Consider the following 16,293-nt stretch of genomic DNA (forward strand, 5'->3'; position numbering starts at 1 on the left):
GTTAGACAAACACCATTAAAAATCAGTGGTACTTTGAGTGTTTGCGCTGATAGATCAGCTTTTCTTAAAAAATAACCTGAAGCTTGATGAAATGTTTGCCTAGTAAACTGTTCGTTTCCCTTAAAATTACGGTTCTTCTATAATTGGGGGAGAATATTGAGCGATTCAGCAGAAATCTAGTTTTCATCGAGTTTAGTATTTCGATAACGTTCGAATGATCTAGGCTAAGAGAGGATTTCTATTGTTATTTAAATATTCTAGGTATTATCATGTGTAGAGCGTCGATATTCTTGTCAGGCTAGCGTACATAGTTTGTTTTTACCTACGATGAAGAATATTACATGAGCAAATAACATTGTGTGTTTGTAGCTTATGTCAACGCGAAGACTATTGGCTGAAATAATTTGTCCACCTTCCTGAATTTTTTTCCTCGAAATTGAGCAGGATTTCGAGGGTATGTCTATTCACCGAAAATGTTTGTAATTGACTCCCACAAACGAAAATAATTTTTTAAGGATGATTTGCAATTTTTTGATTTTGTCGAAAAATTTGTCCACCTTCCTGAATTTTTTTCTCGAAAATGGATAGGATTTCAAGGGTATGTCTATTAACCAAAAATGATTGTAATCGACCTCCACAAACGAAAATAATTTTTTTAGTACGATTTGAAATTTTTCAATTTTGTCAAAAATTTGTCCACCTTCCTGAATTTTTTTCTCGAAACTGAGTAGGATTTCGAGGGTATGTCTATTCACAGAAAATGATTGTAATTAATCCACCCAAACGAAAATAATTTTTCCAAAACGATTTGAAATTTTTTTTCTGCGTCGAAAAATTTCACACATTCACGAATTTTTTTCTAGAAAGTGGGTAGGAATTCGGGGGTATGTGTAATGATAAAAAATGATTGTAATTGACCCCCGCAACCGAAAATAATTTTTTTAGAATGATTTGAAATTTTTTAATTTTGCCGAAAATTTGTCCACCTTCCTGAATTTTTTTCTCGAAACTGCGTAGGAATTCGATGGTATATGAAATGACAAAAAATGATTGTAATTGACCCCCAGAACCGAAAATAATTTTTCCAAAACGATTTGAAATTTTTTTTCCCCGTCGAAAAAATAGAAATATAATTTCTATATAATAATAAATAATATTTCGATGTTTATTTGATTTTTGTTTTAAATATCAAGACTTTTTCTATTGCTGTCGAATTAAATTACAATGTACAATATCGTAACGTGTCGTAGCTCGTGTCATAGCGTATCATTGTTCTACATTTCCACGAGTGTTTGATTGCGTTTTCGACGAGAAAGTTGAGAAGGAACTCAAAGAACAGTGTGTATGTAGGCTACATCGTAGATACAAACTTGACTATGCTTATTACAATCGAGTTTGTTCGAAACAACCCTGACACTATTGAAATGATCAAAGAGGAATCGCGGCGATGAAGCTATGATTAAATAAAACACTCTTTCGAAAAGGTACTCGTTACCCAAAAAGCACATATGAAATTCGAAGCCTCGAGCAACGAATATATTTTAACAAACTCGTTCGATCCTTTTCAAACATTTCTGCCCGACTCTGGCCATTGCGGTTCGATAAAAACAAAAGAAGGCTGCGTGCAACCGTGTTTTGTTGACCCGGAAACCATCATCTGCCTTTTGTCGATACGCGTTGCAGTTTAATACGAAATACGATTTAAAGCGTGGAGATTTAAGGAATATCGAGCAGCTCGGATACTCTGAATAGGACGCTGATTATTTTGAGCGGACCGGAAGTAGCCATCGTTGATATCTCGCTGAACGAAGAGTTTCGCGGGCGCGAAAAAATGTTGCATGGACACTCGTTGATAGTTTTGCTGGGATGGATGACGCTCATGTTGCCTTGTTTTGGATTTATTACGAAACGTTCAGGTACTATACTCGTTCAACAATTTTTTATAAAATTCTATGCCTCGAGATATTAATAAGTACGGGGCTCAAATAAATAGTAACTTTTCCCATCATTGTAATTTTAATTTTGTCTAAGTTTGAGAAAAATTACTTAATCCTGAATTTTTTCTGTGTTAATTAGAATTATTATAATTATTGTAATATTATAAAATAAATTTAAATGATTAGAAAATGGTGAATCTCGATCTTGAAAAGCAAAATATTATTCGATGTGAAATTATTAATCAAAAATATAATTTTTATATAAAAATCTTAAATTCATTGCACTAATCTGTCATATTAATGAATTCAAATATAAATTTATATTAATTAATAATTTAATAAAACTAAAAATATTTTAACGCGCCAACTTAAAATAATAACTTTAAAGCATCGCATTCTTGCGAAAAACGTATAATATCGAGCTTATAGTTGAAGCTTTTTCGTTCTATACTTTATGATACACAAATACGATTAAAAGGAACTGTTGGCAGAGAAAGAGCAATAGCTAGTACATGACGTAGAACTAAACAAAACTGAACCATAGATTAAAGAATGTTCCAAACTAAACTTCCATCCATACGTATGCTTGCAAAGTTCTTTCCCACAAAGCTATGCTTTGTATTACTTGACAGAGTTTAGAATGCTAAATTGTAATTGTAAATATGAAACTATAATTGCTAGCGTGCCTTTCGTTAGGATTTTATGAGTCTTGTAGTATCGAACTGGTAAATTATTGAATTAAAAGGGAACAGGATTTGCAGTTCGAATAGTTTTGTGACCTACGATATTAAATCTAATAAAGAATTTTTGACGATTTGAAATTATTTTTTTTCCGTCCAAAAATTTCACACCTCGAATTTTTTTCCAGAAAATGGATAGGATTTCGAGGGTATGTGTAATGACCAAAAGTGATTGTAATTGACCCCCGCAAACGAAAATAATTTTTTTAGAATGATTTGCAATTTTTTGATTCTGTCGAAAAATTTGTCTATCTTTCTGAATTTTTTTCTCGGAACTGAGTAGGATTTCGAGGGTATGTCTAATGACCAAAAATGATCGTAATTGGCCCCCACAATGGAATATAATTTTTTCAAAATGATTTGCAATTTTTTAATTTTGCCGAAAATTTGTCCACCTTCCTGAATTTTTTTCTCAAAAGTGCGTAGGATTTCGGGGGTATGTGTAATGACCAAAAATGATCGTAATTGACCCCCACAATGGAATATAATTTTTTCAAAATGATTTGCAATTTTTTAATTTTGCCGAAAATTTGTCCACCTTCCTGAATTTTTTTCTCAAAAGTGCGTAGGATTTCGAGGGTATGTGTAATGACCAAAAATGATTGTAATTGACCCCCGCAAACGAAAATAATTTTTCCAGAACGGTTTGAAATTTTTGAATTTAATTGTCAATAACTTTTTAACTCTAATGAAGATTAAGATTAAAAATGATTTTTACTCAGCGTTTGAACGTGTCAACTACGGGAGAAAATTGAAAATACTTTTTAAATTATTTGTTCCAGCCAACGTTTCTCCAGCTTGGAACATCGTGCCATCGTTGGAAGCTGATCAGAAGGCGATCGTCGATCGTTCGTCGAGCGAGAAATCGCAGGTAACAGGTATCGACAAGATTTTGCAAACTTCCGACACAAAGAAGACGACGAAGCCTGCGGACCAAACGATTCCTTGGGACGACACGCGCGAAAAGAAGTTCGATTTTATCTTGGAGAACGTCGATAACGAGACGCCACTCGCGAGGATCTTCAAGAACCCTGGCACCAATCCCATGGAAGAAAATATGATCACCGACGTCGTGCCTCTTAATCCACGGAACATCGTTCTGCTTCTAATTTTCGAGTCGGGACAAGACCAAGAGAACCTTTGGAAGGATTTCAAGGCGTCCCACTCGTTTCCTGTCGAAGGTCTCATTCAGGTATATTCGAAAAGCTTTGAATCAACGCGTCGTTCGATTCGTAGTACGCCATGATATTTAATAAAAAGAAGAAAAAAAGTTTTTTTGAAACGTAGAAAGTAATTTGAAAAAACTTACCTTTGTGGCTTGGATAATAATTACTTATTTCATACCAAAAGAAAAATTGCCTATTTTGTATAAGATGTTCTTGCAGTTCGTTTATGAAAGTTCGCGAAATTAGTTTCCACATTTTTTTTTATTATTAAGTATCATTTTTCAAAAAAGCTTATCGTTTCGAGTTTTATACAGGGTCTTCGGCTACCCCAGGAAAAAATTTTAATGGGAGATTCTAGAGGCTAAAATAAGACGAAAATCAAGAATATCAATTTCTTGACTGAGGCTTCCTTGAAAAGTTATTAACAATTAAATTCAAAACTTTCAAATCGTTCTGGAAAAATTATTTTCAGCTGTGGGGGTCAATTACAATCATTTTTGGTGAATAGACATACCTTCGAAATCCTACGCGGTTTCGAGAAAAAAATTCGGGAAAGGGTGAAATTATTCGACGAAAAAAAAAATTTGAAATCGTTTTGAAAAAATTATTTTCGTTTGCGGGGGTCAATTATAATCATTTTTGGTGAATAGACATACCCCCGAAATCCTACCCACTTTCTAGAAAAAAATTCGAGAAGGTGTGAATTTTTCGACGGGAAAAAAAATTTGAAATCATTTTGAAAAAATTATTTTCGGTTGTGGGGGTCAATTGCAATCATTTTTGGTCATTACACATACCTTTGAAATCCTATCCACTTTCGAGAAAAAAATTCGAGCAGGTACTGAAATTTTTAGACGAAATTAAAATTTTCAAATCATATTAAAAAAATTATACTTAGTTACAGTGGTCAATTACAATCATTTTTGGTCATTACACATACCCCCGAATTCCTACGCATTTTCGAGAAAAAAATTCAGAATGGGCGTAACTTTAAACGTTAATAACTTTTTAACGAAGCCTCCATCAACAAATTAATATTCTTGATTTTCGTCATATTTTGGCTTCTATTGAACAGGCCTGATTGAACACCTTGTATATTTAAATTTCACGCTCGAACGTATTTTCATAGTTTGACTTTGTTCCACGAATCGACAAGTTTACGAACATCGTCTAGCAAAATTGTTCTTTTATTCAACAACTGTATTTACTATGCTATAAGTGAAGATAAAGTTTAGTAATTAGACCAGGTGTAGCGATCGAGGATGCTCTACAAATTGATCCTAATTCTCTGTTGCAAATTGATTTTTTCTTAACTTGACGCTATCTCTGGTACAAGTACACCCCTTTTACGGAAATGTTCAATGATATCTGCCGCAGAGCTGCCATAATAGTGACACAGAAGCGACGCGGTTCTCCTTGGACAGCACGCTGGTTTCCGGAAACAAGGACAAGGAATGCAATTGCGAACACTTCCTACGCTCGAACATCGCTGCTCTGCTGTTTTGGGCTCGCGACATTAAAGGAATGACAACAGGTTAATCTATTAAAATTACTCAAAAAACACTTGATTCAAATATGTTGGAAGTTACACGAATCGACTTTGTAAAATAAGTACAAAAATGTCGTAAACATTACTTCTCAAACAGTAGTCTCGAATGAGTAAATATTTCACAGTGTTTAAAAACAAAAGCAAACTCTTTCAATTTCGATAATCTCGTGCACAAAATGGTCAAAGAGCAATAATTTTTTTCTTCTCTAAAAATTACATTTCTCATCAGATTCCAAGCTTTGGTATTCCTTTGAATACTCCTTACATCAAATATTTCGTGATTGTACTTCTCACGATTCATACGAGCACCATATATAGACTTTTCATACATATTTTAAAAAAATTTTTCCAGGTACATTGTCGAACGTGAATTTCACGATGCCATCCGTGTTCGGTTACGAGGAATCTGTGGACGTCACTAAAGAACTCGACGAGACCGACGAGAAGCAGAGGCATTTGATAGATTTCGGAAAACCGACGACGAAACACGATTCGTTGGCGCTTGCACAACAAAAACGATTCGACGGTGAGTTGATTTCTTCCTCGAAATTAACAATACATAACGATGAGACTGACAAGTGCAAGCTAACGAAGAATATCAGTAAATTTTTTGATAATTACGATATCAGATTTAAAAACCCTCTGTTTTCTGGTAACGTTACGTAAGTAAATTTCAGCCACGGCAAATAAAAATTCGTTAACGCGTCGACTGCTTCCCAAGCTCGCCACCAGAGGGCTCGCGCTCTCACAAGCGCTCTCACGACCCCTCGGTTGCTATACATACATTCCTCGAACGACTTCCCAATATACAGAACGCGATGCTGAACAGCTTGTCAGCATACTAACCAAACACCAACACTACACCACCAAAAACCCCTCGTTCATAAAGTTTCTTTGTTACAGTAATGGACGATCCCACGTGGAACGCGTTCGACGTCTTCTCCAGAATAAGAATCGCTCTGTTCCGTTCCATGCTCGAATCCCTCGGCGGCACTGCAGACGAGACGATTATTCCTTCCCGCAGATCTCATCCCTTGCCATCCAATTTGGGCGACGTAGTTACCGAACTAAAATCTCTTCCGAACGAGAAGGGTTTCATTCTGGTCGCCGCAGCGCCAGCGACTGAGTTGAACTCTGCTTTCGAGCTTCTACAACGCGAGGTAAATGATCCACTTTAGCTAGAAGAAGTAGAAATATTTATTTTTTATATTTTAATAAAAGACTAGAGCCATTTGCTTGCCTCGTGTTCTCCGGGAGCATCGACGCGAGCACTTCTTGGTTTTAGTTTTATTTTGCAAAAAATTAGTTGGTCCATTCAATGACAACACTGTTGGGATGACCAATTGGCCAAACATGGATATGTCATTGTCTGTTAGTCATGAGGCTCGTTAGTCACTAGGTCTAAGGGTCCTCCTTCCCTACTATTGCTAAGACATAGCTAAGACATAGTTAAGACTATTGCTAAGACCTGGGCCGCAGATGCTAGGAATATTATTATAAGGAATTAGAAATGTAACCTCAACAAACGTAATAAGTTGAGTGTATGATGAAAATGGTGACTGATACCGTAGATCACGCACACGTGACAGTGGCCAACGTCTGCTAGCAAAGTGTTAATAAAAGCTGAGAGCCATTTGCTTGCCTCGTGCTCTCCAGCAGTGTCGACGGCGAGAACTTGTTGGTTTTAGTTTTATTTTGCAAAAAATTACTTGGTCCCTTCAATGACAACACTTTGAATGTATTTCAACTACAGACAAGGTGTGAGCTGGTTAATTTGATTCCCTCGGGTGTAATGGCGTCGCGTCTCTAACGTTACGTTGTCCAACAGGCACTGTATGATCGTTTAGATGGTACGTGACCCTTATACTTGTTAATTTCTAACGAATTGTCATAACGAAAGCTGTCTCAAGACACTCTTCTGGTGGTGACTGGTACCTGCAAGCAAGATTCCAAACCGATACCACTGTTCGCCCAAGGACCAGCCGCGAAGTTACTGTACGAGGCAACGACGATCTGCGATCTTCCTACGATCATCAAGAACATCATGAGAGTTCGTCGCCTGGATGATGTTCAGCTTCCAATTCTTCATCTGAACGTCCACTCTCAAGATGGACCCGTTTTCAAGAGAGTGCCGCGAGTCGCGACGGAGCAATCGGTAAGAAAGAAACTGTGTTCATTTTGTACATATGCGGGCTCACAAAAGTGTTCCAACGATGACATATTCCTAATTCCTGATTAAAATTACACAAACCGGTGCAGTATAGTAAATACTTTGAAATTGCCATGTATATGGGGAATATGTGAGAATAACATGTAAAAATTGCATTGAAATTAAGTAACACATATCCAAGTTGAAAAGACTTTATTAGATTTAATATCGTAGGTCACAAAAGTATTCGATAACTGTATATTTAACGTTAGCCAATAGCAATATTGTTAGAATAAATTTCACCAGTCTTATGAAGCTACACAGATTTTTATTTATAATATTAAACTGTCTATTAATATAAACGCACGCTTCGACATTTTATACAGAGAACAACATATATATAGTACATAAAAAAAAGGGGGTAGAATAGAAAAAGAGGGCGCGAGGACTACGGTGACGCGGTGAATTTAAAAAATATAGAATTTATTTCTGATCTGACGTCACCTCCCATGCTTGCCGCTAGAGGGCTCGCGCTCTCGCAAGCGCTCGACCAATCCCTCGGTTGGCGAGCCTGTGAGGTGACGTCACAAAGAATTATGTCATCGTTCGAATACTTTAGCGAGCCTGTGTAATTCTATCAACGTTACCAATAATATTTTTTCCTAAATACTATATAGACAACTATTTTCTTACGAATTTTATTTAAAATTAGCATATCCTGAAAAAATTAACTCTTAGATCTTAACCTTCATACGGTTACTTCTAGTTCAATTTTGAGGGAGTTAATAAGTTTTATAACACGAGTTACTTCACGCTTTATCGAACCAACGGCAACAGTTTGTTCGCATAAAGCTCCATTTGCTCCATTTTCGAAGGCAATAATCTACGAATCTCCTCTTCTAAACGCACGAAGAAACCTGGTTAATTCGTACGGCGTGCTCGCGGATCATAATAGTAACACTTAATCATGAACGATAAAGACCGCAATAAAAAATGGACGTTAAAGTCCGACAATGTACGTTCGGTAACAGCTGCTAGCGAGTTTACTTGCATGACGACAGTTTAAAACTGTCCAAGAATACTTGACGTGAACCGCTGCGCGAGTATAAATAGCGTTCTTCGATAGTGACCTAGACATTGAACCTGAGAAAACGACGTTCGTCGATGATTGCATTAAAATTGTTATCGTTCGAGCGTGAAATTTTCATTTCGAGGCAACGCAATTTTTCGTACGTGAATCTTATCAATCTTAATTCTTTCTACATCTGTTTTTCACTTGATATTCAAATTGAAATCCCTTAATTAAGAACCCTTTCAACACTGAACCAAATTCAGAACAGCTTAACAAACTGTTCCGCCATTTTATGAAACAGTGACCAACAAGGAAGGGGAATATTAATACCAATTTTGTACAGACCCGATTCATTATAATTTACCGTTTATTAAACATTGTTTTTATTCATTAAACTCTTGTGCTCCGTCATAATATTTTATTTTGCAGATATATATTATTTTTAATTTTTTATATATTTAAACACACACGTTTTAAGTTCGATAATTCTTCTGAACCAAATCTAGAACAGCTTAACAAACTATTCCGCCATTTTGTGAAACAGTGACCAACAAGGAAGGGGAATATTGATACGAATTTTCTACAGACCCCATTCATTATAATTTACCGTGTATCAAACATCGTTTTTAATTCGTTAAACTCTTGTACTCCGTCACAATATTTTATTTTGCAGGTATACATTATTTTTAATTTTTTGTATATTCAAACACTCACGTTTTAAGTTCGATAATTCTTCTGAACCAAATCTAGAACAGCTTGACAAACTATTCCGCCATTTTATGAAACACTGACCAATAAGGAAGGGGAATATTGATACGAATTTTCTACAGACTCGATTCACTATAATTTACCGTATATCAAACATCGTTTTTATTCGTCACAATATTTTATTTTGCAGGTATTATTTTTAATTTTGTATACATTTAAACACACACGTTTTAAGTTCGATAATTCGTCTCTGTTTAATTTAAAATAGAAGTAACATGGATATTATCGGTTTTTCTAGTGCAATTCTTCATAACGTGGAAATAAATATAATACAAAGTGTTTTTAAATTATTATGATTCCAAATGCTTATTCTATATTGAATTTGAAAGGAATAAAGTTTTCTGTCGTGTAACCTCGAAGAATTTTAGAGCGAGCGCAGAGTTCGTACATTGCCATTGAAAATTTGTTGCCTATATAGCAGGGGAAAGACTGTAGTGGTAAATGATTAGAATAAATATTTCACGTTGCTTAATGGAGGGTCATAAGAAACGATCGAGCACTCGAGCACTGGTCATTTGACTAAATTTCTCAATTTTTTCGTAATTCATTGCTTGGATCGTTTTCGTAATTACTGTATCCGCCATTTTTAATTTTTCTTTTGACACAAAATGTTTGTAAATTCGATCCACGCGATACGGATAAATTATTTTCTATATTTTCTATTAAGATCGACGTTTTTAAATACTCGAACTTTTCGACGTATCATTTTACCGTGGAAAAGTCAATTTTCTATCAAGATTTTACACGAAACTTAAATTTATAATTCCGTTTCGACATGAATGTAACAACCTGGTATTAACCGTGACCTTTGGGGATATAAGACAAATCAGTTGAAATTCTAACATGTTTCGTAAGTATGCAACGAATCGATATTTAACAGCGTGTACAGTTTGCAGTAATCCACGAACGACATCCGTTGTAATCCCTTGATCTTTTGCCAGATGTTTCGTAATACTTTTGTTAACTTAAATCATTCCCCGTTTCCGTCGCGAACGTGTGGAAACGATTGGATAAAAAGCCGCTCGGAGATTAAATCAATGATAATCCCTGACATTTGAATGCAATTAAATATGTAATGATGTATTAATGTTCAGGAGCCGGCGAGCGACAGCAAAGCAAACGCAACGGATTCTAAGGTAAGACATTGTTTTACGATCAAACAATAAATTGTCGAACGTTTTACTTTGGGAATTAACCATGTTGCGAAATTAAAATATTCACTTTCACCGCTGCGCCAAGCTCGGTGACTCACTAACATATATTTTTATTTTCGATCGCTATACACGACTATATAACATAATTGTTTGCACGAGACAGTAAGTTTTGTAATAACAAATAAATATTTAATACTTGGTCTCGATAAAGTTGAATTTATTTTCGATATCAAACTATAATATTGCTTGGAAGCATTTCGATATATAGAGTGTTTAACCAACCCGGGGAAAAATTTTAATGGGAGATTCTGGAGGCCAAAATAGGACAAAAATCAAGAATACCAATTTGTTGATGGAGGATTCGTTATAAAGTTATTAATGTTTAAAGTTTCAACTGTACTGAATTTTTTTCTCAAAAATGCGTAGGATTTTGTGGGTATGTGTAATGACCAAAAATGATTGTAATTGACCCCCGCAATCGAAAATAATTTTTTCAGAACGATTTGAAAATTTTTTTTCCGTCATAAATTTAACACCTTCTCGAATTTTTCTCTAGAAACTGGGAAGGATTTTGGGTGTATGTCTATTCACCAAAAATGATTATAATTGACCCCAGAACCTAGAAATAATTTTTTTACAACGATTCAAAATTTTTTTTTCACTGAGAGCCAACCCCCTGTTGATTTTTCTTAAAATTTCGTTTGTCATTTTTAATAAATTTGTTTGACGCTCTACAGAAAAGTTGTCTAATACTATTTTGTAGGTACCCGAGAGCATTACTTCAGAAAAAAGTTTCATTGAAATATATTCACTATCGTAGAAGTTATGGCTCTTTGATAATTGGACCATTTTTAGGGAGTTTTTCTCACTTTACGGTGTCAAGGAACAACTTTTTCAATATTGTTAGAATTTCTACATATTCTCTGTTAAAATACGCGTTGTTTCCATTTTGAAAAATTAAAATCGTCCAATCCGTTCAGGAGTTATGACATTTTAAAGAATCGCATCAAATTTCAGGGAACCATTTCTGGCCCCACATTAGATTTTCGGTAAAGAATTTTTTTTCTCGAAAGTGAGTAGGATTTCGGGGGTTTGTCTATTCACGAAAAATGCTTGTAATTGACCCCTGTAGCTAAATATAATTTTTTTAGTATGATTTGAAAATTTTAATTTCGTCTGAAAATTTCAGTACCTACTCGAATTTTTTTCTCGGAAGTGGGTAGGAATTCGGTGGTATGTCTATTCACCAAAAATGATTATAATTGACCCCCGCAATCGAAAATAATTTTTCCAGAACGATTTGAAATTTTTTTTTTCGTCGAATTTAAGCACCTAATTAGGTTTTCGGTAAGGAATTTTTTTCTCGAAAGTGCGTAGGATTTCGGGGGTATATGTAATGACCAAAGATGATTGTTATTGACCCCCGCAGCTGAAAATAATTTTTCCAGAACGATTTGAAACTTTTCAATTTAATTGTTAATAACTTTTTAACGAAGCCTCCATCAACAAATTGGTATTCTTGATTTTCGTCTTATTTTGGCCTCTAGAATCTCCCATTAATAATCTTTGTTGTTTCTCGTGTCGAGCTTGATATTAAAATTATTGGTATCATCAAGAGAATGTTTAATAATTTAGATCACCTTGGTATTTAACAAAATACAATAAAATTAAACAAAAAAGTCACGTGAAATTATGAATTAGATGAAATTGCGTTGATCAACTAGGCCAAATTTATTTAACCTCTTCAAGGACGATTTTTTTTTCTTTTTTTGGGTCTATTTATTATTGACACTAACTATAATTATAAAAAAAAAAAACTAAACGTCCACGTATGTGGCCAAGGGCGTGAAGAGGTTAATCTGATTCTCTTTTTACATAGACGGAGGAACCCAAGAAAGTCGAAGATTCGAGTGTCAAGGTAGATGTAACAATTGATTCCCAATTTACCATAATTTTTCAATAAGTAACACGAAAAATTAATTACAGTACTAGAGAAAAGATGAAATCTTTTTAAACTAATATAACACTCTTAAATAGCTTATAATCGAAATTAAAGTGACCTCGATGAAATTTTTATTACGAAAGTATCGATCTATATTTGATAATCAATATTTCAGTGAAAATTTCGAAAACAAAATAAGTTCCCCATCGATACGCGTAATTTTATTCTCATATAATTGTTTGCAGAGGGAAACTAAGCAGGACAAAATGGAGAACAAAACATCAGAGGCCACAGGGAAGACGTCAACGTCACAATCGAACAGATTTCTCACGATTTTTGGCACAATCGCGTCGATAGTGGTCGCGTTCTCTCTCACCGGTTAAAGACACCTTTATATCTCAATCGATTTTCACAATCAGTGATCATCCTCGGTCTTCTTCACGTGAAATCTTCGTTCGATCGAAAATACATTTAAAACCGTAACTTTACAAATTAAAAATTTCTGTTTCGAGACTCCCGTCAGCTGTTCAATCAATGTAACATTTCTTCATCGAAAATTTCACGTTTCAACTGTTCCTGTTCGTCTTCAGACTTTTGAATCGTGGTCACGAAGATTTTACAGTAAATCGATTAATAAACAGTCATTTTATTTGTTGACTTAAATTTCTGAGTACATACCACTGATTATACGAAAAATAATAATTGGTACGGCGGAATGAATGAAAATAAAGTTTATCGTTCGTATATAAAAGTTCTCTATACCGATTATCACGAAATTTGGTATTTCATTTTCGATGGTGATTTTATCAAATTAAATTAAAATACAGATTTCTTATCAGAGAATCATTTCCGCGTTATTAACGCGTAAACGTCAGCCGATTTTAACGCGGATTAAAAGAAATTTCAAGCAATTACAAAATCGCCTCTCCGCGGCAACGTGTAATTTTTTACGCACTCGCGAATTGCTTTCGTCATATAGACTCCGGCTATTGCAATCGTTTATTACCACTCCGACAAAATCGTTAAAGATAATCCAACAGGTTCGTTATATAAATTTTATTCGATCAAAAAAAAAAAGAAAACAAAAATTTTCCAAAACCGTACAACGACAACAACAACCGAGTGGACAAATTTCACCGACGTCGAGAGATACTATAATGATCGAACGATCGCCACGTTCGATTTAAAATACCTTCGTCGTAGTAAACGAAAGCGTCCAGTGAAGAAATCTGATAGAATCGTGCACAAATATACGATTTTTGGATTGGAGCAACTGTTTTCTAATTGACCTAGTAAATGCATGTCCGTGGCACAAGAGTATCGTGGATTTCGAAAGGAAATCGTTTTGATGATTATCGGGGGGGAAAAAAGATGCACTTCACGCAACTAGGTTACTTCCTGCTTCATGAATTATATAATCCTTGGATTTTAAGAGTTTCTAAAATTCGTCGGTTGCCATTGCTTTCGTTGGTTTCCATTTACGAATTTTTTTTTTTAATTTGAAAAAAAGTTGAATCTTTTTCGAGTTATTAACGTATTATCTTTTCTTGCAATACTTATTTACCGGTGCAAGTTAAGTGATCGCATCATTTTCTACGCGATCGCTAACATTTTGAACGACGGCGCAAAAAGTGGTATTTGCGTAGTCATTAGAAGTAACTATCACTGGAAATTAAATTGCCACTTGCGGGCAAACGCATCATATTACATTATAGGACTCCCATTTATCGAACATGTTACCGAGCTGTTGTTCGGTGCACGAGCCAATAAACAACAGGGATCAATAAACAATCGGTGGACTCCTATTACTCGAGCTATCCAATTCTATTTTGTTCGAGTTCAAAATACGGTCGATACCTGGTACAATTTCGTGAAATATGCAACTCGATTGATTTGATTAATTTTTATTATTTTAGAAAGATTCATTTCTAAACGATTATTTTTAAATGAAGTTGGATAAGTCGAATTTACATATTACAAAAAAAGTAAAACGTTGTAGAAAGTTGACGAAAGAAGAGTTCAAAGTAGAAGATAAACCACAGCCATTTGCAACAGCTTATTAGTTTATTATTCCATTTCATGTGGAATTCTCTTCTAAAATGTTTCGGGAGCCATTTGGAAAATAGTTTTTTTACAAAACGTGATCTGTCTGGTGAAAACTTTGAATAAGTTGGAAATGATATGGACAAAAGTTTGCGTTGCGTGCAATATTCGCCATGTTTATTATTGTTGGAGTTTCTTTAAGCATTCATTAATCCCTTAACGCTTACATTTTTCAGGTGGATCAACAATGATTAGCTTTCTTTATTAGACTTGTTTCTAAGCTGCATAAAAATGCGATTTTTGTTAATTAGAATGTTCTATCTTACGTATAGTTTCAAGGAAAACAAATATTGTCATCCCTTAAATCGATCCATTAACACGTCCACTGCCAGACCAAAATCGTATAATATTCTGGAAAAGTAAAATTTTGATTTCAGACCATTCTAAACTACGTAACCTAATATTTGTGTCAGTACTTATTTTTGTAACCTTGTTAAAATTCATAAATTTTATCCAAATTTATTTTTTTCAGCGTCTTAAATTGAGAATTAATTTTTAAAAATTTTTGTTAAACACTACTAGAAAAAAGTGTTCAAAGTGTTAAACAAATATCATTTTTCAAGGCAGTCAGACTCGACCATGAGCGTTAAGGGGTTAAAAAATTATTTACCAGTTTCGAGAAGACATTTTACTATCAAAATTCTACGTCATAAATAATGTCGATACGATCTATCGACGAGACCACGCATGAAACATGGTAGAGAGAACAAGAGAGGAATAATAATTAAATAAAAAAATCGAAGATCGTATTTGCCAAATTTAATTAAAAAAAAAAGTAAATCACGCGATTAAAAATCATTAGGAAACGTGTGGATTCCGCTCCGTTGCACGATCTCCGATGTCACCTCCTCGCGGGGATTTTCTGCACGTTTCTCGCGCGTAGATCACGCTAACTAGAAATCCCCGACAGTCGACAATTTCGACTTTGCGTCGCCCGCGAGCAGACTCGAATCTCTCAGGAAGTCGTTCGACCGATTCACGAAGCGAACAGTTGGAATGAAGCTTAAAAAAATGAGACGCAAGACCCAAAAGATTTTAAATTTGTACGCACCGGTGACACGCGAGATCTTGCAACGATTAATAATAATTAAACCGCGGATGTTTATGCATTTATGGGGAATTTTAATTCTCAAGAAACTACAGAATGCACTTAATATGCAGAAATATAAGAAATACTTAAAGTAAGATACGAATTATTATATTTGAGGGTTGAGACAATCATCTACAAAGCTCCCATTTTATTCTATTAATCATTTAAATCTATTAATAAAAATATGAATTTGCATAAAGATCCGCAGTCTAATAATAATAGAATAATTATTTTACAACGATCATGAGAAACAAAGGTTGAAAATGTCGGTTACGTGTCCTGTTTTAAGGGGGGAAACTTCTTTTTTTTGTATCTCCTTTCAATATTTTGGGTTTAACACTAGATTTACGGAAGTCGTCAATTTTAGGGATGTTTGGTTCCATATTTAAAATTGCAGAACGCGTAAATATTATTTTTTAACAACTTGTGTTGAATTTGATTGATGCAATGGCATGAATACATATTCTAATTTGTTAGAGAATCGATGATGGCCGTTATCGATCCAAACATATTGTGTTGTTTATCTTTTGTTGTTCAGTCCAAATATGTCTTCCTGAGAGTACGCATCGCCTTTTGCACACGTGTTTAATTTACTTTTAAATATACGTTTATATTGAACATTT

General features: G+C 34.6%; 1 protein-coding gene across 2 annotated transcripts; it reads left to right on the forward strand.

Moving 5' to 3' along the window:
* The first annotated feature begins 1,789 nt into the window (after positions 1-1,789).
* LOC122404802 lies at positions 1,790-12,990 on the forward strand. Of its 2 annotated transcripts, XM_043409039.1 has the most exons (10): positions 1,790-1,916; positions 3,460-3,664; positions 3,758-3,869; positions 5,221-5,377; positions 5,745-5,918; positions 6,296-6,552; positions 7,293-7,547; positions 10,476-10,517; positions 12,415-12,453; positions 12,723-12,990. In XM_043409039.1, the coding sequence occupies exons 1-10, from the start codon at positions 1,832-1,834 to the stop codon at positions 12,858-12,860; spliced, it is 1,464 nt and encodes a 487-aa protein (XP_043264974.1). In that variant the 5' UTR covers positions 1,790-1,831; the 3' UTR covers positions 12,861-12,990. The 2 variants fall into 2 exon arrangements, with proteins under 2 accessions (XP_043264974.1, XP_043264973.1); XM_043409038.1 differs by having other exon boundaries at positions 3,460-3,869.
* The last annotated feature ends 3,303 nt before the right edge of the window (positions 12,991-16,293 follow it).

Source organism: Colletes gigas, unplaced genomic scaffold (genome assembly GCF_013123115.1).
Source record: "Colletes gigas isolate AHSC1104 unplaced genomic scaffold, ASM1312311v1 Colletes_gigas_Sc00003, whole genome shotgun sequence".
Lineage (NCBI taxonomy): Eukaryota > Metazoa > Arthropoda > Insecta > Hymenoptera > Colletidae > Colletes > Colletes gigas.

Excerpts from the sequence above, each read along its gene's own strand:
- LOC122404802 (XM_043409038.1), top strand. The coding sequence starts at position 1,832 with ATGTTGCATGGACACTCGTTGATAGTTTTGCTGGGATGGATGACGCTC. Across the intron at positions 3,870-5,220 it reads CTGTCGAAGGTCTCATTCAG|AGCTGCCATAATAGTGACAC; the intron begins GTATATTCGAAA and ends TATCTGCCGCAG. Across the intron at positions 10,518-12,414 it reads CAAACGCAACGGATTCTAAG|ACGGAGGAACCCAAGAAAGT; the intron begins GTAAGACATTGT and ends CTTTTTACATAG.